Source organism: Venturia canescens, chromosome 7 (genome assembly GCF_019457755.1).
Source record: "Venturia canescens isolate UGA chromosome 7, ASM1945775v1, whole genome shotgun sequence".
In the NCBI taxonomy this organism is placed as follows: domain Eukaryota; kingdom Metazoa; phylum Arthropoda; class Insecta; order Hymenoptera; family Ichneumonidae; genus Venturia; species Venturia canescens.
The window spans coordinates 16,929,917-16,952,920 of record NC_057427.1 but is presented as its reverse complement, the minus strand read 5'-3'; the positions used below and the strand labels follow the sequence as shown (position 1 = coordinate 16,952,920).

At 34.9% G+C, this 23,004-nt stretch overlaps 2 protein-coding genes across 19 annotated transcripts in view; one reads left to right on the top strand and one right to left on the bottom strand.

The window, feature by feature from the left end:
* The window catches only part of LOC122413124 (neuropeptide CCHamide-1 receptor-like), a 199,392-nt gene extending 182,716 nt beyond the window's left edge, over window positions 1-16,676 (top strand). The window contains exons 3-7 of the mRNA XM_043423284.1: window positions 6,382-6,574; window positions 6,661-6,794; window positions 6,946-7,119; window positions 7,292-7,542; window positions 14,283-16,676. Of these exons, the coding sequence (XP_043279219.1) occupies window positions 6,382-6,574; window positions 6,661-6,794; window positions 6,946-7,119; window positions 7,292-7,542; window positions 14,283-14,574 (1,044 nt within the window). The 3' untranslated portion in view covers window positions 14,575-16,676. The remainder of the gene's footprint in view (window positions 1-6,381; window positions 6,575-6,660; window positions 6,795-6,945; window positions 7,120-7,291; window positions 7,543-14,282) is intronic.
* Window positions 16,677-18,068: 1,392 nt separating this feature from the next.
* unc-104 (kinesin family member unc-104) overlaps window positions 18,069-23,004 on the bottom strand; it is a 39,506-nt gene continuing 34,570 nt past the window's right edge. For all 18 annotated transcript variants that reach the window (XM_043423255.1, XM_043423258.1, XM_043423260.1 and 15 more), the window contains one exon: window positions 18,069-22,866. In XM_043423255.1, the coding sequence (XP_043279190.1) occupies window positions 22,761-22,866 (106 nt within the window). In that variant the 3' untranslated portion in view covers window positions 18,069-22,760. The remainder of the gene's footprint in view (window positions 22,867-23,004) is intronic.

Below are 23,004 nucleotides of genomic sequence, written 5' to 3'. Positions count from 1 at the left end.
ATCTGTTGCGTCAATTTCAAAATAGTAATTTTATAAAAATTTTCAATTCATTTGCGGTGGATGGGTGACGGCTACGTGATTTTTGCAGCAACTATATTGTTCGAAAATTTCAAAAAAGAAACTTGCTTGAAAACCATAATTTTATTATTTTAGAAATATAGTTGGTAAAGAACCAACATTTTTATACAATTTTTTTTTATAAAATTTGGAGAGTTCATTTTAACTAGCGTGGTGCAGCAGCTGCTGCTGCTGTTGATGTCACGCAGTCAGTTTTGTTTACAGATTTTATAGGTTATGAAGTGAGTTTACTGTCCCAAGTTGTATTGCAGTGGAGAAAAATGAAAAAAATGAACGATCAAAAAGTTTACCGGGATAAAAATCGTTGTTTTGTAAAAATTTACATAAAAACCTGGCGAAGCAAACAAACGACCAAATATGACCAAAAGGTCGAATTGACATCACAAGTGATCGTATATTGAATGCAGCGTTATCAAACGTTATTGATCCATTTGTCGTAGATATTTTTTCATATTTCAGCCGATTTTCAACGGTAAGGTTCAAAAACTAAAATATTCATGTATTTTTGAATATTCACGAAATACAACGATCGATTTTTTTTGCGAAATCTTGAATATAACTAATGAAAAAATTCAATAACTTTTCATGTGTATACGGTTTTCACATACCGGAGTGATAAGTGTCTCAGAAAAGTTGACATTCAATAATTAATTTGCTGCTAAACTACACGGTAACTAGCATCGAAATTTGGCAAATCTATTCAGTACGTATTCATTTTTGCCTACCAAAAATATCATCGCATAATCTTGGACAGCGAATATTCACCCATCTACCTTAACTTGATCACAATGAAAGGTTTCTCGATTTCGACGGCCGAACAACTTTTTTCTATAATCTAGATGGTATACTAAAGAACGTTTATCCAGTATTATTTAACTTAAAGGTAAAGTCTTTGTGAAACATCATCTTATAACGAGGCAAAAAATCGACGTTTTGTGACCTGTATAAGGTTTGTTCTCGTGACCTTAAGCATTTACAAGGAAAGGTACTTTAGTGTCCGCCTCCGATTTTGATAATTTTTTTCTGTGGTATAGTCCATCCAAAAATAAGAGACACGTATTTTTTTTTATCGACCGAAAGTTATTTTTAACGGGTGAGATCAGCCCCCAAAGTTGGGCATGTTTTGCGTCTGGTAGAATGTTTCATATAGAAGCACTCAACCGATCGAAACGAAACCAATTGCAAAATGTTCGGCATGTCAAATAGCCCATATGACATGTCCAACTTCTTATGCACCCCTACGGCAAAGGGGTTTTTGGTTTTTCTCGGATCAAAAATATTAAGAGGGTAAACCAGTCCTAAAATCTTGAATTTCACTTTGCGCCTCGAAATGTTTACATTCAATCCATATGGTTCCATTATCATTACGTATCGACTTATATGTTAAATAATATTTATTTCACATGTTCATTGGCTGCATGACATCATAACCGTATAGAGAATCGAATACTTTGACATGCTTTACGTGAGAAGTATTAGTTTTCGTTCTATTTATATAAGTTTCTATTTTGAACGATTTCCGAAAACAAAATAAAACTCAAATATTGAGAGTCGCATCGATAATTCCCCACCCAGAATGCAAACAAAGCTGAATCAAGCCTTGCCATATTCTTATTCATATCAAAAACCGCTATAGCGGCTCGTAGCTAAGTATTCTTAAAAAGGCCAGCTCGCTCAGACTAATGCTTGAGAGATATCCGAAAAACAAAAAAAAATCTGTTTTTGTGATGATGTCAGATTAAGCCACCCATATCATTTAGCACAGACGATAGAATTTTCATATAGGAATAATAAGTTTCACTTCGTACTTCCATCTCATTTGTCATTCCTACATTCATTTATTGATCATAATTTGAACAGTAATAATATTCTTCGGGATATTATTACGATGATCCCGACAAAAAATGTTTGAAACACAAGGACTTTTTACACCATGAACATCTTATTACGGCTACATTTGTACATCCTTTCATTTCACATTGAGTTTGGGATGACATACCGATTCAATGGGGGTTTCGAAATGCTCAGGTCGTTCTTCAATATACCCACTTTTGAACCAGGCATGTCGAAATAAATTTTTGTACCTCGAAGATGATAATTGATTATGTACTAGAGACTGCAGTTTGATTATATTATTTCGTAAATGTAGATTCAAATCATAATCAAGTAACATGACACTGTCGGAAAAATGTCTGACATAATTTTTCCAAATTCTAAATCCGAAAACATCAGGGGGCTGAATATTTCCCGTCGTCCCTTTTGGTATAATCATTGTAACAATCTCTTTATTATGCGGTGTAGCTTCGTCGACAACTCTGGGACAATGTCCACTCCAAGAGTCAATCAAAAGAACACTTTTCTCACCGACGTTTGGGAAAAACACTTCTTGAAGCCATGTTTTGAAATGTTCTATAAACAAATGCATTTAATATAAGTAGTAGATCTATTTTTCACAATCAAAGTATCATATATGTACAAACGTACCTGATGTTGCCTTGCCAGATTTCGATACACTTATGAAGTCATTGGAAGGTTGAAAAATGGTTTGCTCTACAATCGGTCCCAACCGTCCAGAAAGCACTTTCAAAATTATAAGAAGTGATGACAGCAATTTTCCTTCCGCGGAAATTATTGGCTGTATGGTATAACTATGAATCGTTGCTGAAACGGATTGTACAAGGCATTCCACTTGTTTTGTACCTTCATCTGCTAAAGTTCGTCCTGAATGCATTTCTAATAGCAATCCACTTTGATCGGAATTATAAATGTTTTTCAAGCCATATTCCTTAATTTTTAAGTGAACTTCAGACACGAATTTATGAGCACGGTTTTGTAATTCTTTCTTGGATTCGAGGGTCTTCCTCGTTATGAATCTATTAACTTTTCTACTTATTATTCGATGCATTTTTAAAAAAATTTTAATCCATGTTGGGGATGCGCTGAAACGCACATCTTCGTGTCCGATTAATTTTTTAGCCTGTAACGCCTACTTTGCAGATCGATATCGTGCACAATGAGTCCTGCGTATATGGCGCTTTTGAAATTATTAATTCTATATTCAGAAATACGCGACAATTTCTCCTTGTAAGTACCGCCTTTATTCAGTTGATGAGCCCAGCGTCTCAATTGGCGCGCCGACTTGACAAGTTTGAAACTCTTTTGTACTGTTTCTATTTTCCTATTTCGTTTCGTTTTAGCACTTCTCCAAAATTCTACCGCTTTTTGTTTGTACTCATGGCTCAAATCTTCTTCATCGTCAGTACACGTTTCAAGGCTTAATGGAGATTCTCCAAGACCCCATTCGATGTCATTATCTTCGACAGGTTCTACTATGACATCTTTAAACGGTTCTTGAAAATCTAATGTCGTATCTTCCACGATTTCTAACCGATTGAACTCTGCCATAAAAGCCTTCAAAATCCTCTCGAAACTTTCTTTCAATTCCACTTCATTATTGTTAACAGGACTGTCAGGAATGTTCATTACTTTAAATATAAGAAGCAACAGTCTTATTACGTTCATTGAGTTGATAGACATGTTAATGACGATACGTTATTCACAATAGCGGACACGATAGTGACAGATCAACAATCAAACAGCAACTAAACTTCTGGAGTAATATAAAGTCAGTTTTAGCTTCTTCATCTTGAGTGGGTGGTGGCTTAATCTGACATCATTAGAAAAACAGATTTTTTTTGTTTTTCGGATATCTCTCAAGCATTAGCCTGAGCGAGCTGGCTTTTTTAAAAATACTTGGCTACGAGCCGCTATAGCGGTTCTTGATACGAATAAGAATATGGCTTGAGTCAGCTTTGTTTGCATTCTGGGCGGGGAATTATCGATGCGACTCTCGATATTTGAGTTTTATTTTGTTTTCGAAAATCGTTCAAAATAGAAACTTATATAAATAGAACGAAAACTAACACTTCTCACATAAAGCATGTCAAAGTATTCGATTCTCTATACGGTTATGATGTCAGCCAATGTACATGTGAAATAAATATTATTTAACATATAAGTCGATACGCAATGATAATGGAACCATATGGATTGAATGTAAACATTTCGATGCGCAAAGTGAAATTCAAGATTTTAGGACTGGTTTACCCCCTTAATCTTTTTGATCCGAGAAAAACCAAAAAACACGTCCATTTTATTTTTTTGCTGTGCAAAATGGCGTTTGTTCTATTAAAATCGGATTGTAAGTTTTTGTTATACGAAAAAATTCTGAATATTCGGGGGTGGTTCACCCCTTTGCCGTAGGGGTGCATAAGAAGTTGGACATGTCATATGGGCTATTTGACATGCCGAACATTTTGCAATTGGTTTCGTTTCGATCGGTTGAGTGCTTCTATATGAAACACTCTACCAGACGCAAAACATGCCCAACTTTGGGGGTTGATTACACCCCTTAAAAATAACTTTCGGCCGATAAAAAAAAAATACGTGTCTCTTATTTTTGGATGGACTATAACATAGAAAAAAATTATCAAAATCGGAGGCGGACACTAAAGTACCTTTCCTTGTTAGAATGTTGAAATTTGGTATTTGGGGATAGTTTTTAAGGTACTTCGAAATACCCAATTTTGAGCAAATTCGAAATATCCCTCCCGAAAAATTGTGCAAAATCCAATGGATCTTCTCATACATATAGATTTCATCGGATTATAGTTTATTTAACGAAAAAATGTTCTCGTTCCTTTTTCCTGCAAATTGGATTTACTCGGAAATTCGTTATTTATTTAGTACTTGTAGCACTACGAGCCAATTTATATCGTGTGTCCGAGCGATCGATCCCCATCCTCGTAGCCGAGCTCTATCTCATATTTTTATTGTACTGCACAGCACAAAATGTGTATTTGTACGTGGGCACTAGAGTGATGCAAAAAAAATTGATATTTTTTTTCTCGGAGCTCTAACGGAAATCATTAGTATATCAAAAAAAAGGAATTTTTCTAAAATTTCAGATTTAAAAAAAATTTTTTAGATAGTACTCAAACCACTTTTCGATATTTTCACGTTTTTTTCTTAACAATCTGCGTAGCAAAATTTTTTCTAAGAAAAAATGTTTTTTTCTGCTCTTACAGCAGAAAGTGTTAATGCTCCATAAAATTATAAATCTAATAAAATTTTTTCACTCTTAAAAAAAAATTAAAAGGCTACCTGGCATAATTATCTCTTCTTTTCTATATATTTATAGCTATAAATTATGAGATTAAAAAATGGGTACCTACAATAGGGTGTGTCGAGAAAAATCGAAATTTTTTAGAATTGGATTCCCTATAAAAAAGTTCTTAGAGTCATTGGCCTAGAACCAACCGTTCAACGGCTACAGCAATTTGAAGTTGCTAACGTCACCTAGCCAGATTTCGCATGTATCATTTTCTATTTTCAAGGTCGTTCCTTTTAATGGTGCTGTTTAAATTGGACTGAAGCCTATGTTTTTTATATTTTTAAAAAATTAAGCAACAAAGTAGCAATTTTAGACTAAAACAGTTCGACATTACGCCAAAGTGTGCGCTTACAGCGCTCAAACGGTTCAATATTACGCCAACATGTAATTATAATAAGTTAATCAATTCAATTGTAAGCTCGGGAAATAAATTGAACTGTTTTCTCTCTCTCTCTCTTTTCTTATGTATATTTGTATGTGTGCATTCGGTTTGGGTAATTGAATTTCATAATTTATTCAAACAAATGGTGGAAAAACAAACAATTTATATCGTTCGTTCAAACAAATGAGAACAGTATGTATCCGATATTTTTGCCTAGATAACGATCCTAGAAGCTATTTTAGAAAAACTATACTCAAAAATAGTTTTCAGTCCAATTTAAACAGCACCATTAAAAGGAGCGAACTCGAAAATAGGAAATGATAAATGCGGAATCTGGCAAGTTGACGTTAGAAACTTCGAACTGCTGTAACCGTTGAACGGTTGGTTCTAGGCCAATGACTCTAAGGACTTTTTTTGTAGAGAATTCAATTTTCTACAAAAGTACGTAAGTAGAATATCTGTGCAATTTTTTTTACAGATGATATGAAACAATGTTCACCGAAGTTTTTTTTTTCACGTGTTATTCTTATGGAAAATTGAAGTATGCGGTGGGCCGGCCGAAATAGATTTATTTTGAGCTATCCTTTCGGCTAGCTCCATAGTTTGGCATAATAAGAAGAAAAATGCTTGTGGAGCCCGGAAAAAAAATATCGATTTTTTTCGGCACACCCTAGGCTACACATATAAAAAGAAAATGAGAAGGGACGAAAATGAAAATTAAAAAAAATTTGGTCTTGCCTCGTCTCAGGTTATTGTGACGTGCGTTCCTTTCACCGCGACCATTTATACCATCGAATCTTGGCCGTTTGGAACAGCCGTGTGTAAAATATCCGAATGTGCCAAGGATATATCGATCGGAGTTTCCGTGTTCACTCTCACCGCGCTTTCGGCTGATCGATTTTTTGCGATAGTTGATCCTCTCCGAAAGCTTCACGCAACAGGTAATAAAGTATATTAACGACAGATCTATTCATCTTTCTCTATCCTCATTTTTATCGAATTTTCTTTTTTTACTTGGCTGTTTCAGGAGGCGGAAAACGAGCTACGCGGTTCACGAATACCATTGCCGGTCTCATCTGGTTGCTTGCAATTGGATTTGCTGTACCGGCCAGTTTCGCTTATATCCGAATTAAGCAAGTTAATAACACAACGAGCTTCATGGTACGAACCCTGTTCGAACGGCAATCGATTTTTTCTCCACGAGAAAAAATAAAGAATCGTTATTATCCTCATCGCAATCAAATGATCATATTTTTCGTTGTCTCCAGTAATATTCACATTGATAATATCATATCTGTCTTCATTTTTAAAGGTTTGTTATCCGTTTCCCGAAGAATATGGCGTTACTTACGCTAGGTGGATGATTGTCAGTCGGTTTTTCATTTACTACTTGATACCGTTGTTCATTATCGGTATCTTTTATCTCCTAATGGCTCGGCATCTTTTCCAGAGCACTAAAAAAATTCCCGGCGAGATGCAAGGCCAGGTAAGCACTTCAATCGACTTCGGAGCTCCATCATTTTTCATGGCAGTGCAAATGTTGCACTACCGTCATACGACTTTTGCTGAAAATATTCTCACGTTTATTTTGGACGCCCATGAAAAACTCAACTTCCTAATTAACATTGATGTTTATTTTATTCACTCAAATGAACCAGGAAAAACAGATAAAAGCGAGAAAAAAGGTTGCGCGTATGGTGCTTGCTTTCGTGGCTGTTTTCGCCGTGTGTTTCTTTCCTCAGCACGTTTTCATGCTCTGGTTCTACTTCAATCCAACATTCGACAAAGATTACAACGGTTTTTGGCACACCTTTCGAATCGTTGGATTCTGTCTGGCTTTCATGAACAGTTGTATCAATCCCATCGCTCTTTATTTCGTCAGTGGATCCTTCCGCAAGTATTTTAATAGGTAAACATTAACTTTTTATTAAAATATCGTCAATTGAAAAAAAAACAAATGCTAAATTTTAAGAGGATGAATCAGTCGCAGAAATGATCGGCACCCTCCCCCCTTTGTAACGGTACTACAGAACTTGCACGGAACTACTGCATTGTACCGCTAGACGTCGCGGCGCGTGTCTTCCTCCGAGTTCCAACGCGCTAGGCGCATAAGAAACTTAAGAGATGGGTATAAATAATTTTAATTGTTTAAACCCGTCCTAGTATAAACGACTTCAATTGTTTATACGACAGCACGTCAGTTCTTCGTATATCTCCAACGATTTCTCTAACTAGGCAGCTCAATATGAATAGAACTCTCCAGTGGGAGAAACCACTGGGTTATCCCTTAAAAAAACGGTCTAAATAAATAAACAACTGATATTGTTTATAATGAAAAACGATCGTTCTCCTGTAGATCTTCGACGATTTTCATCGTTAGGTAATTAATAATAATTGAAATCTCCAGGGGTAATAAACCACTGAATTCTCGCTTCAATAAGCGGTGTAAATGAACATATATCCTCAATTTGCATTGTTGTGCACTTACGTATAAAAATACGAAATATGCGCGATTAAAAAATAAACATTTTTTTCGACCTCTTCTCACATTTGAACGTTGCAAGGTTAATCATTGTATTATGTTCATTGCCTGCACTCTTTGTACAAAACAGTCGTTTCCATAAATCTCGGTTACGTTGCTCGTTACGTTTCTGATCGAATCACTTTTCACAACACTTTTCTCCATAATCCATAATGCGAACAACATCCTGATTTTTCCAAGTAAAAAAATCTGGAATGGTATGCTTGCCGTATACGAACTCGCAGTTTCGACTGGCATACGATTCCGGGCTACCTTCGTGAAAGCAAGGCAATCGATGATTGAGAAAAAGACGGAGTTCTGGCTAACCAAAATTTGACGAAATCGGTTTACAGACGATCATTTTTATCAACCAAAATTAAAAAATGAAAATTTGCGCTTCTACTAACGAGTCAAAATTTCGATCCGTTCATTTCTGTTGGAATTTCTTTCAGATTATTACTCTGATGGCGATGGAAAAAATTTTTTTTCTTGAGAATATCACAAATTTGCTCTATCAGAAGATTTGTGCCATGCCACTGCAGTTCACTTTTTAAAAAAGTCAATTGAACAGTGTTAACAAATTTTGCAATCGAAAATTCAATACCAGCGAAGCGACTGATCCATCTTCTTAATGTATGAATTGAACGAACCATCGAATACATTCAGTGTATTCTACAAAAGGTGGAAGAACAGGAGGAAAAATGTATGAAAGAACAAAAAAATTATATTCTGATATTGCAAAGTATTTTGAAAAAAAAGATGGATAGAATTTCGTTCAGATCGAATTTGGGATTATAACTTGAAAATTTCAATCAGGATATACATCAAGGTGGTCGCTATTTGATGTAAAAATTTATTTAACCTGTTCTCAATCAGTTCAAAATACATAAAAAGTAATACTGTAATTTGTTCAGATTTTTAAAATAATGTTTAACTCTTGACCACAGGAGTTAAAGTTTTCCGTTTAAAATCCATGGGATTTCCCTGCGTTTGCGGTCACTATTTTACTGTGAGCCCAAATATGTTTGTAAAATCTTTAAATTTCCAGAAACTAGTTCACAAGCATCTAGCAACACGGAAAAAATTGAAAAAGCTTTCAAAACTCCCACCCTCAAAACGTTATATAGCATCACCATAATAATTTCAACTTAAAAATTAGCAAATTGCTTTCTCAAGATGGTCAAGATGAACGGTGCTCAAGATGCACGATGTTCAAAGCTTACTCTATGAGGTGCTATAATTTTCATTTTGGCTTCCTCATAGAGGAAACTTTGAGCATCGTGCATCTTGAGCACCGTGAATCTTGACCATCTTGAGGAAACAATTTGCAAATTTTAATTTTCAGCATTTTTCTTTTGTATACAAGAAAATAATGTATTTTCTCTACAATCTTTTATGAACTTTAATTTATCTCTTCGTTTAAATCCATAAAAAACAACTGAATGACGAGCCATCAGAAAAACAGTTTGCAACTTTCAATTTTCATCGTTTTTCTATTTACATTGAAATTAAATAATTCCGACAACTTTGCTGGAAATTATAGAGTAAGTACATACATATACACAATATCGTACAAAATTTTTAAAAATTGAAGCGGTTAGAGGATTTTTTGAAAAACTCATATTTTCGTAAAATCATAAAATTTAAACCGTTCATCCGATATTTCCCGAATTCAATACCAACCTTCCTGTTAAGATAATCTATTTATAAAAAAAAAAAATTAGTTATAAATCTTAAATTTTCGGAAATTAGAGCGTCGACACCTTTTTTATGAAAATTTCAAAACGTCGTAGGATTCGTATTTTTTTACAAATTCTGACAAAATTATCAGAGAATGAAGAGCTTGTATAGACTAACATCTGTGCAAAATAATAGCCCTGTATCTCAAACCATTTCCGAGTTATAAACGTTTGAATTTTGCAGTGCCATACACACACGCGCGCGCGCGCGCGCACACACACACACACACACACACACACACATACACAGAGAGAGAGAGAGAGAGATGATAATGATGATATTTATTACGCCTTAGTAAAAACTTTTAGGCAATAAAAATTACAAATACAAGCCTTAAACTTAACTTAACTATGAGTATACAACTCAGAATAGGCATAGATTCGACGAAAATTGAAAAAAGAAAGAGAGAAAAAAAAATACAGAATCATATAATATTACGAATAGAGATAGAAATTACAAGATACGAAAAGTGAGAGAGGTAAATAAAATAAAACAATGATAACAACATCTAATCAAACCATTAGGCTGCTACTTAATCATATAATAACTTACAGACTAGTTTTGAGAAATGAATAATATAATAATAATTACATCAAAGTAAAAAAAGTAGAGTAAGAAGAAACAATACTCAAGATCGCCAAAATTTACACAAGGTAGTGATAATCACCGAAGTACTAGACCTCGTTGGACAATGAAAAATCAGGAGATACAAATCACATGATCAGAAAATTGAGATACTATTGGAATGTAAGAGAGAATACAGGTGGCAATCAAAGTTAATGTGATAAGCAAGATTAAGAATACACCATTAAAAATACAAGTAGACGTAAGCTAAGATGCTTTACAGATATTTTTCGCGCTCCGAGTCCAAAAGAAATTTATGGAGTCTCAGTTTGAACACGACAATGCTCGTAGACGCAGTGACCTCCGGAGGTAAGGAATGCCAGAGATAACACCCTGCAACTCTGAAAGAGTTTCGAAAAATCTCCGTACGAAAAGCAGGTAGTAAGAATGTGGTACCTCGAGGTCTCAGAGAACGAATGCCACCATCGTCAATGTCAATACGACGAAATAATTCTTGAATATACGCACGCACGCACACACACACACCCACACCCACGCCCACTCACACCCCCACATCCACACACACACACACACACGCGCGCGCGCACGCACGTCCGGACATTTTTTCTAGATATGTTTTTTCGATGTTTTGGGACATTTTTTCGATATTCAATTAAAATTTGGAAAATGAACTGTATTTGTTGTACATTCCGTGTGAATATTGCGTTGTAATCAGCGAACAGGCGAACACCTCTTCTTGTGATGTCGTTAATCGCTTTTAATGGTTTTGTGATTTGCAAACCGATTGCGTAACTTTCATTTTCACTCCAAACAGATGGATCAGTCTTGAGAAACTCGTCATCAATTTCAAACTGTTAGAAAAAGTGAAGCGTTTGACGAGTCGCGAAATGATCAACTTCCTTGTCATAGTAATCACTAATATATTGAAAATTGATCTGGATCCGTTTGGGAAATAATTTATCGATTTATTTATGTGGATTCAATTCCAAAACCATCTTGCGCTTAACATATAATGACACTTTTCCGTCAAAAAATGACTTCACAGCTGCCTCAGCATTCAGATACCGTATGTGATTCCTGAATTTTTTAAGAGTGACATTCGAGATCTCTTGATCGATCGACTTACAGTTATAGAGGTTTTTCAAAAACTATAAACCGTTATTTGGCGCTACTGACATCAAAAAACGAGGAAGTAAAATAAAAAAAATTGAAATTATTATGTTGAAGTTATACAACATTTTGAGGGTAGGGGTTTTGGAAGTTTTTTCAATTTTTTCCGTGTTGCTACATGCTTATGAACTAATTTCTGAAAATTTCACGATTTTACAAACATATTTGGGCCCACAGTAAAATAGTTACCGCAAACGCAGAGAAACCCCATATATTTTAAACGGAAAACTTCAACCCCTGTGGTCGAAAATTAAACATTGTTTTAAAAATCTGAAAAAATTATAGCATTACTTTTTATATATCTCGAACCGGTTTAGAGGGCGGAAAGGGTAAAATAAATTTGACCCCAAATGACGACCACTCTAACATACATAGGGGAGAGTAGGGCAAAGCGGAACAGGCGGGCACAGTGGAACGACTCTCCAAAAATTTAGAACATTTTTTTCCCCATTGAAAATCTGCAAAATTCCGTTATTAGTCTGAGAACATGCTTTAAAAACCCAAAATAAAAAAAAAACTTTTGTTGTGAAAATTATTTTTTTTTCTTCAATCACTAAATTGACCTATCAGCTCAAGATAAACCGTTAATTAGTTATTATCATTGAAAATATGGATATTTCCAATATATGTGGTATTTGTACAATTTTATCTCGTTTACGATAACTTTGTGGTACTTTTAGAAGAACATGAGGCAAGGTAACACTATGGTGTTTTAAGCTAGATTAACAGTAGTTAAGCTAGATGTGTTGGTTTACACGTGTCCTGTCAACTACTGTTGTATTAAAAAATTGATTTTTCAATTTCAAATGGGAAAAAAAGCTCTTTTGACGATTTTGATTAATTTTCTCAGATGTGTGGTGGAATTAAATAAAATTGGAATTTTATGAAAAAAAAATGGGGCAAAAGTGGTTTTTTCTTTATTGTGCGAAAAACTTTTTGTATCCACTTAGCCCCATTTTTTTTCTCATTTCGAATATTGTTAAAAGTTCTTCGTTCCTTGACGTTCTATTTCAATGAAACGTCGTTGAAAATATTAAAACGACGATGTGGGCTGAGGCGACGTTTTTTTGAGTCTACTCTGCCTCATTTTTGAATTTATTTTGAATTTTGCTAAAAGTTCTTCGTTTCTTGACGTTTTATTTCAACAGAACTTGGTTGAAATTTATGAAACGAAATTGATCAATGGAAGTCGCCCTATCGCCATATCGCCATGAGGAACGACGTCGCTTCTGAGACCCAACCTTGCCCATTGCTGGAATAGAAAATTGTCTTTTGGTAGCACTAAAATTGATATTCGAATGCCTCGAACTGTTATTGTTTTACTAAATACACATTATATCCATTTACCTTGGTGTTCCCTAGCGGATTTTGTGACCAGCTTTCTGGTCGTTTTTCTACAAAAGTTGACCAGTCATTTGTGGTTGGACTGAGCTGGACATTGGGCATTCACGTCGATCGTTACGACCAAGAAATTGTAGTGGAAACTCGAGAATTCCGACTCTGACCACGAATAAAGGATCTACTTCTATACAAAAGCGATTAACTCAATTCCGACCACAAATAACTGGTCACTAAATTTACTAAAAAAGCAAAAGAGTTGTGATTTTTCTCAATTTCAGGTGGATATTCTTAAAAAATAAGAGTACTATGAAGTTATTGTATAAATGAGAAAAAATTCTATAAATATCACATCTATTGGGAATATTCATATTTTCAATGATAATAACTATTTCATGACTTATTTCAAGCTGATAGGTCAATTTATTGATTGAAAAAAAAAAAATTTAAAAAAAGGTTTTTTTCAAATTTTGAGTTTTTAAAGCATGCTCTCAGCTAAATAACGAAATTTCGCAGAATTTCAATGGAAAAAAAATGTTCTAAATTTTCGGGGGGGGGGGGGGGGGGAGGGCGATGTTCCGCGTTTCTCTACTCGTCCCTATATATGTTTGACAAACTTTGCACCAGTTGGTGGCTTTCAAGGTTAAACGTTCAAAAAATGGATACACGTAGAGATGCAGTGGGTCATTCTATAAATTTGTACCGTCAACATATCTTACGGACTGCGTTCAAGAGCTTTGAATGAGCGGACTGAAAAATCATTTTTCAACTTCAACGTGTCACCTTCTCTGAAAGAATGCCATGTATCCGACAACTCGCATTACATATGTGACTGACTCTTTCCATTTATTCATACGAATCTGTGCACAGAAAAATCATGTTTCATGCATTCTCGAGAACATTGCCGTTACATTTCGAAGGCAAAATACTGTTAGCAATTTCTCACCCAAACGATAATTCCAATGAAATTTAGTAATAGTTAAAAATATAAATACTCTTTCACCGCTCGTATCGAAGTTCCAAAAAATTTTACCGACGCTTTATCAAAATTTCTTAAGCAAAAGTTTTTTTAAAGCTTTGCAAAGTTGATATATTTTGTCTCAGTACATTGCAATAGAGTTTGAAAACATTTGAATCAACGATTATAGTCGAGGGAAATTCAATTTTTGTTGAAACACGCTGTTGAAATAAATTTTTCATGGTAAACAAAAAGATTTTTAAAACAAAAGCTAAATAATGGTTAATCAATCAATCCACCGTTTTATTCTCTTCTTTACTTTTTCCACTCCTATAAGGTATTTGCTGTGTTGTTGCTTGATGAAGAAAAATCGTTCGAGGTTGAGCATGGAATCCAATCGACATGCCCAGAGTTTTTCCTTATCGACAAGGCGACACCAGAATTCAAAGCGTCAATGTGGAACTCAAAGCAGCCGTCAGAGTTACAATAACTTTATGAAAATAGCAGACACCTGTCTAGACGAAAATAGAAGAAAATTTCATTCCGGAATACAGAAACGGGATCACCAACAACCTGAACAAGAGACCATGGTTTCAATCTGCAACAACGGCCTCGAGCAAAGAGCATAAATACGTCAGTATTTTTACCATCATTACGACTCTTTTTTGTCTGCGAGGCTTCAGCTAAAGTTCGCTTTTTCTTTCTACGAATCTTGTCTACATTTGTCATAAAAATTAATGTTTGCCAAATTTTTTTCACAACCGATCAAAATGAATTGATTATCTGCTGAATTTACGATCGTTAAATTATTTCTCCATTTTTTTCAATCAGTTGAAAACATTTCTCCATTTTTTTTTTCAATTCAAAACAGAGCTTTAAAGAAAAAGTATCTACTGTCACATACTCACTCCGTAAAACGAGTACCTATTTTATCTTTAGGAAATGGTATTCATTCGAAACTCTCCGAAGCTGAAATTGTTTTCAAGTACCAACAAAAATTGTAGACGATAGAATATAAAAAACGTTTGATGCCAGGTCAAATAACAAATTGAAAATTGTTCGAACGACTACAACGGCGTTGTGAGTATTTTTTTGCAAATCGGTCCGTTCAACATATGGTACCGTGACTTTCTCTTGGAACGCTGTTTTGTAGGTAATAATTTTTGGTTCGAATAATGCGTCAACAATAATTTCGATTCTATTAAAATAGGCACTCGAGTGCCTATTTTTCGAGATTATATTTGAAAAATTTGAAACAGAGCTCATGATATTACCGCGAGGTGAAGAATTAAATTTCATCGAATCGATTCATTACTTGAACGCAGCCCTTCATCAGAGTTCATGCATACTTAACTTTTTACGAGTTTGAGAAAATGATTACGACTGTATTGGATCCTGAGCTCCATTTTTTTCGGATTTTTCAAGCCTCTTGTACCGCAAGTAATTCCATATTCAAATTAAACATTATGGGGCACGTACCTGATTCAATCATAAAGCACCGAGTGAGCCTGGAAGGAAGGTTAAGACAAAATTTAGTGCTCCATAGCAACACTGAAATCTCGTTTAATAGCCCGCTGGATACGTTTTTACATTCACGAGGCTTAACAATGCGATTACAATCGGAGATCTCTCTCCCAACGATCTTTTTGCTACCCTTCCGACACAAGTGACGCGGCCAAATATCCTTCCTTTAGAATAGACTCATGTTGTTAGCCGATTATCGGTTATGAAACTAATAAACGAGAACTGTGGACACCATGAAATTTTTACTCAATACACAGCAATTCATCCTTCTGAACGAATGATTTTCATCTACTGGAACGAATAATTTAAAAAAAATGAGATGTCTCTTTCCTTCCAGACCCCACGATTGTTATTTTATCAATTGTGTATATCCAAGGCATGTAAAATTAAAAAATGATGAATATTGTCAATCGACACCCTTTAAGGTATTCCTTTCGCATGACCGTATTTTTTGGTGGCGCAAACTAGGGCACTGGAAATTTGGACTGATTCCTAACCTCTGAGGAGTCGCGATTATATGAGAAAAGCTTCTGTTTCTGCCATTTTTTCAACTGCTATCTTTAATCAGGAATTTATAATTATTTAGTACATGAAATATTAAAGAAATGTGGTGATGGTTCGGTAGCCGGACCTGAAATTTCGCCAATCTATTCTCATGCACTTTTACTTTACTGTCATTTAAAATCAGTTATTTGTAGAATATTCGGGTTCGTGAAAGGAATACCAGTTATGCTGTAATCGACCATTTCCATCATATTTTGAAAAATGAAATAATGATTAACCTCCCCCTCGAATACGGAAATTCAAGAATCATTGTGTCATCATCATCGTCACTTTCGTTATCACCATGCAACTTTTTTCATATTTTTCTATCCATAAATGTGCATAAAATTAAACTTTCTTTTTTAAAAAGTTTTGTGAACGAAGAACCCTCAAATACCCAATCAGCATTTCAATCCCATAGAGTATTGATGAAAATTTTCAAAGCATAATTTTTTTCTGAAAAACGTTGACGCACGTGGAGCTCTTCATTTCACGATTGTACGATCAGTATTAATAGTTTGTAAGACAAATATTAAAAGGACCAATTATCATTTTCCGACGAATTAAAATGTAATCGTACCCTGATGAATGTTTCAACTCTTGGTGTAATAAAAACCGTTATATATGTATTAGAAATGTAAGTAATAAAACAGTACAACAATGATACTCTACCGTTATTAATTAATGGTTAGTCCGTCAAACAGACATCACGAATTTAGCAGAAGAAAATGAATTTAACTGTTTATTTGCAAACAAAAAAGTATCGTTGTTTAACATATTTTGTTTTTAACCGTGACGTCGATGGAGTTTCAAGCTGCTCATTAGCAGACAAATCAATTTCAAGCGAAACAATTCTGAATCGATGGACAAATAAAATAATTATACGATAAAAAAGGACCTTATTAAAGAATCGATTTATTCATATTTCAAAAGTGATTTGAAAACATGAGAAAAAATGAGTGTCCAGGATGTCGAGGAGACGGAAAAGAAATCGCGTGCCAAGAGGAACCTCAAATAAAGAATCTTAGTCCAGCTGTTCGTGACAAAATAGCCCAATTGGTGAAAAAACTCGCAGAGTAATAAAAAAAAAAAAGTTCCACTTTGCTAATTTGCTGGCTGAAAGACAAATTTTGTTTGTAGTCGATCTTTGAATTATTTTATGAATTAATCCGAGACTGTTTGAAAAAAAAGATGCACAGAGATGAGGCACAAAGCAGAAACTGAACTCGCAGAGAAAGTGCTGGAAAACGAATCGGTGATGAATCGCTTTGAAGCGCGTTGTGAGGAGCACAAAAGAGAGAAGAGTTTACTGCAACAAGAGGTTTTCGTATCAATCCTGGCTCCAAAACTCATTTGTTTAAGCAAAAATGTGTTTTTTTTTTTATTGAGTAAAAATGCAAGGTATGGTTATAATTATTGAAGCTCGAAGCAGCGAATTCTCGTGAGAAATCGTTGAAGCTCAAAAGCTCAAAATCCTTGAACGCTCTCGGTGATCAATTGGATGCTCAGGAGAAGGAGTTTGTCAAACTTACCGAAACCGTCAGAGATTTGTTGCGAGAAAAGATTCAGTTGCAAAACGCTTTGATCGAGAGAGAAACCAAGGTGAGGATTACTGAGTCAAAGCTCCAGAGAGCTGAGGAAACTCTTGAGATGGAAAAGTTGTCTTTCATGAAAGAACACGCAAAAGGTTCTATTTTGAGGAAACGTCGTGATCGTGGTACTCAAACTTGTGACACTACTCCGGAGATTTTAGAAAAGACGACAAAAATTTCCAAGGTCAAGTCAAAGGATGATCTCGAGGATCCTTCGGGCGATGGGATTCTTTTACGTTCACTATTCTTCACATCCTTGAGTCCATACGAGAATGAATAAATTTCTAGTCTCGATGATGTTCTCAACTGTCCTATCAAATAAACGTTCTGAGCATAAGCGATCTTTCGAAAACTAAAACTCAAGTAGTGGTTCTTTTTCTAGTCAACAGCTATGAATTTATGATACATTCATTGATGATTAACAAATTCGTCATCATCACAAAAACGTTGAACCCAAAAAACAGTTAAACTTTTTCAAGCTCAAGCTTTTTATTTATCGATTTATTACATATGTTTCCACTTACAGTATTACTGTGACACATTCGGTCGAGTAATCGTTATACAGTATAATAAATACACGTTACAGCATTAAAAGATTTCTTTTCTTTTTTTTCTCTCGTTACGCTCTGGAATAATGTATAGTGTTGTAGAATGTATGTTTATTATGAGTACACGCGTGTTGCGCGCCGTGCTCTCTTTCTCTTACTCTCTCTCCTTTTTTCTTTCACTTTATTATTCTTTTCTACGTTGCCAGTATCATCCTGAATTATCATGTCGGCAAAGAAGAAAGAAACGTAATAACGACTAGCATGAGTGTTAAGGCGTAATGACCCAATCAATGACACATCCGAGGGAATTTTTCTTTTAGATATTGGAAATTTCAAAAAAATCAAACAAACGTTTGTCGTTTATTGTTTAACGAACTTTTTATTTTATTTATTTTGTTCACTTATCTCTGAAGAGCGGTAGTTTAGGAAAAAAATTTCAAAAACTTAACTCATAATGTCTATTTATTCGGATCAGTTCGCTTGAAGTGAAATTTAAGAGGAGAGGGGGGGGGGGTCTCTTGCTGTAGAAAATCAAGGAAATCGATCGTTTTTGAGAATTTTTTTAGGATAGAAGGAAATAACTCACCATAGCCGAGCTTTTCGGTATAGTTTCAAGGATATTACAAAAGTACAAAAACATTTTTTTAACGTGAAAAATACTAATAATACGTTGCGCATAAACCATATGTACATGGTTTATGCGTAAAGTCTAATTGTCAAAGTTCCTCCGCTGCGTACAATATCGCAAACAAACTATGCGTCCGGTTAAAACGTAAAAAAATGTTTGTGTTTAGAAATGAATTCTCTTCTATGTGAATCTATAAAAACCCGAAAAATTGCGATATTTTTAGCAGGTTTGAAAAAGAAAAACGCTTATAAATAAAAATAATATCACTTCAACGTTCTGTAAGAGTTGTTTAAGCAGAAATTTTGAATAATTTTTTAGGTTCACATAGAAGAGAATTTAATTCTAAACACAAAAATCTCTATTACGCTTCAATTGGACATATAGTTTTTTTTTCAATCTTGCACGCAGTTGAGAAACTACGACAATGAAACTTTGTGCATAAATCATGTACATCTCAGTATTTTTCATAATAAAAAAAAATGTTTTTCTACTCTTAAAATACTCTTAAAACTATTCCATAAAGATCTCTATGGTGAGTTATTTCCTTCTATCCTAAAAAAATTCACCAAAACAATTGATTTTTTTGACCTCCTGAAGCAGAACCCCTCTAATGAAGGGAATGAGGTAAGAAAGCTTGTGTCTTCAAAACTTTTTCCATACTGATTCTTCGCGGTGCATGGTCCTTAATGCCAGACGATTTCATAACTTTCAACTACCGAAGTTCGAAGACCCTAACTGCTCCGGTTTTTTTTCTCGTTTTCTCATGAATATTTGTCTCTTCCACGTAGCAATTCTAATTCAAAGTGTATAGTTTGCAGAGATTTTCATCCGAGTGCTTCAATTTCATTCTCATATATAGATATAATATTTCATTTTGTATTCTCCACCATAAGACTTCGAGTATGTTCTCAAAAAATCAATAGCCCTTTCAAGATATTATAATAGTGTTGGGTTCGATTGTTTCATGAATTAATTCTCTTACTAGATAATATCGCTATCTTTAAACCCTCTTTTCGTTACTTTTTTACCAACAGTATATTATTCTTCATTATTCTTTGCTCGCCGCCTTTTTTTCCTTTTTTTCTTTAACAAAATAAAACTATTAAATTACTACAACAGTCAGCAAGCATAAAGTCGTTGTTGCGCTCTGGCTCTTTTTTTATTTTTCATTTTTTCTCATCACCATATCTCTCTTTAATTTTTCACGGTAACCACAGTCTGCATATAGTAACGGTGTTTTGTGCCGTTGCTATTTTTCTTTGTTTTACTTTTCAGCAATCGGGCTGGTGGAATGCTGCCAGAGCCGTAAACGGAGAAAGGCGGACATGACTAGAAAATTACGAATGATTGCGAATAAGGAATAAAACACACCCCTTTCTTTTTCTCTATCTTCTCTTTCTTTTTCTTTCGTCTTCCATCATTCCCACTTAGTACATCAATTTTTTTTACTCTTCGTTAAATATATACATCATTATACCGATTATTTAATGGTGCGCGCGTCGCGGAACTCCTTGACTCGTGATCGATAGCATTATCATCATTATACCATCTTTCCATATATTCTCTTTTTTATTTATTTTCTTTGTTTTCTTCGAATCCTCGTCTAATTCCACATACCAGTCTCAAAGTTCTGCATGAATTTCGCGTGCTTTTGAAAACGCCCTCCTCCCTCCTCCCCTTCACCCCCGCCCCCGGCCACTCTGCCGACGTGTGTTCTTGCGCATCCTTTTTGAGCGTTTTTCCGCAAAGGATGAAATTTTTTCGCTCCGTGCAAGTGATTCGTGCGAAAATTGAACTTCCAATTTCGATGAACGATTGAAACAATGCCGGAGAATCTGTTTCAATATATTTACTGTATAAGGTGAATGATGCCGTCAACGGTATTAAAATAAAAAAACATTATTTGAACCTGTTGATAGTAATTTCGAAACTTGTTTATACAAGTAAACCAACAGTTCCAGTTAGTAGAAAAAAATTGAAAACAAATAAGTGCATTACACGTTGATGAAAAATTCCATGAAAATGAAAACAATAATGACTAAAAATTTACTGTCTCACAAAAATCGGAGAATGAAACAGCCGTTCAGAGCTTATGCACGGAGTGAAGTGGAGCACGGATGATGATGAAAATGAATGACTGCTTGCGCAGACGACTCCACATACGTCTAAATGAATACGATACTTTTTTTGTTTATTAATTATCTGCGCACTTAGAACAGCCTTTAGAGAGTCAAAACACGAAATTTAAGTTTGTCCAAAACGCCCGCGTACTCAAGCATAAAACGAGAGAGAACAAACTCATCTATATTCGTAGTAACAGTATTAGTAAATAGTGTTCAATTACAGTATTTTTTTTTTCATTTTTCAATCGTGCACGAACATTTTTATAATAGCTGCTCGAACGTGGCAACGATTCGACATTTAATAATGTGGTACGCAGGTGGCGCTGTAGTGGCAAGAGAGGACCTTAAGCAAAATTTACTGATTCTTTTTTCACATTTTCTTATTTTTTTGTCATTTTATCTCGTTAAACAAGGGATGATTTTTATAGTATACGGTGACGAATTCAAGGTTCTTGCTTGCCTCTTTCAATAAAAACATTGTACGAAAAACATCGTTTGCAAAACAAATCAACAGACTTTTCATTTTCCCTTTTTAGATTCGAATAATTCGCAAACCAAAATGATTAAATGTCAAACATAATTTTTAAATTTGTACTAATCAAAACATTTTTTTAGATTGCAATAACCTCGAAGACCTCAAGAAAATTTGCTCTCTCAGCAGCAAACAAAACGCAGACAAAGATTCTTATTTTTTTCAACAAATAACGATTTAGATTTATCTTCACACAATTAATAAGTTTCTATGGTACAACTAACAAAGGACAAACAAAACGAAACGGTTTGGAAATTTAAAAATAAATTTTACCGATTCCTTTTGTGTTTCCACATAACCGGTATTCTCATATATGTGTAATGTAATTATGATAGAGCTAAAAACTACGACGTTTGTGTGTTTCTTTTTCATCTCTCTCTCTCTATCAATCAATCTCTCTCTCTCTCTCTCTCTCTCTCTCTCTCTCTCTCTCTCTCTCTCTCTCTCTCTCTCTCTCTTCTATTTGTATCTCATTCAATTCAATGTGGTATTGCGATAAAAGCAAAGCTATTTTCTACGACTTCTTCCAAATAAAATTAGGCATTTTCTTCTCTTTTTCTCATCACGATTTCATGTAAGTATTAATCATCGTAATGAAATTTTCCATTTTTAATACCGGTCTCACGTGCTCTCCTAACTCACGTTTCAAGCTCTCGAGTCTCGACCGTAGACGCGTTTTTTGTTATGATTGAAAAACGGACGGTGAGTACCCGTTCGATGGTTCGGCAGGTGGCTTCGTTCATTTGAATCTCTACAACAAGTTTAGGGGAGTCCCACGTTTCTCTGAGGCGCACGCACATAGTACGGTTCCCGGTTGAAATAAATGCGTAATGCGTACATGCGACTTAGAATAAGAATCCCCAAATTCGTTTGGATTAGAAGGAACGAATCCTCAAACTGGAACGCAACCGAAATAGTGCTGAGGAAAAATGACCCAACGAAATTTCATATAAACGAAAATTTGGTTTTTTTAGCAATATTCCGAACATAGGTATATATATTTTTTAAAAATATATATAAATACGTGTGTGAGATTTACCATTTTGCGGTAATAAGCACGGGTCTCATTATTCAATTACGAAATGATATCAATCGCGTAATTTATTGTTATTGTTGAATGTTCGTATGTTGTTTGGGTGCTTTTTCCTCTTTTCCACATTTATTCCATCATTGTTTCTTGTGATATTTCATTATTCGAATACGAGCGCGAATCGTAAGATACGAATATCGCAAGTCTCGAGAGTCGCGTTTGAACTTGCGATTAATTTTCTCGAAGCAACAGTGATAAGGCTCACTAATTCGCCACCGAGCCAATCCCTCGTCACTCACTTTGGCTGCGCTTGCGTCGTCTCAATCAATGGTGCCGACACCGTTAAACCAAATGTCGTTGAATTTGCGCCTGTCACAGGTCCTTTGCGGGCTAGTTTCGACCTTTTGAAACACAAAAGTGAACGACATCCACACATAAATTGATTCGGTTGAAAAGAAATCGAAATATTAACGAGTTACACGCGTGGTAAAAAATAGCATTTTTTACTAATGTTTCCAGAAATTTTGGAACGTAATAAA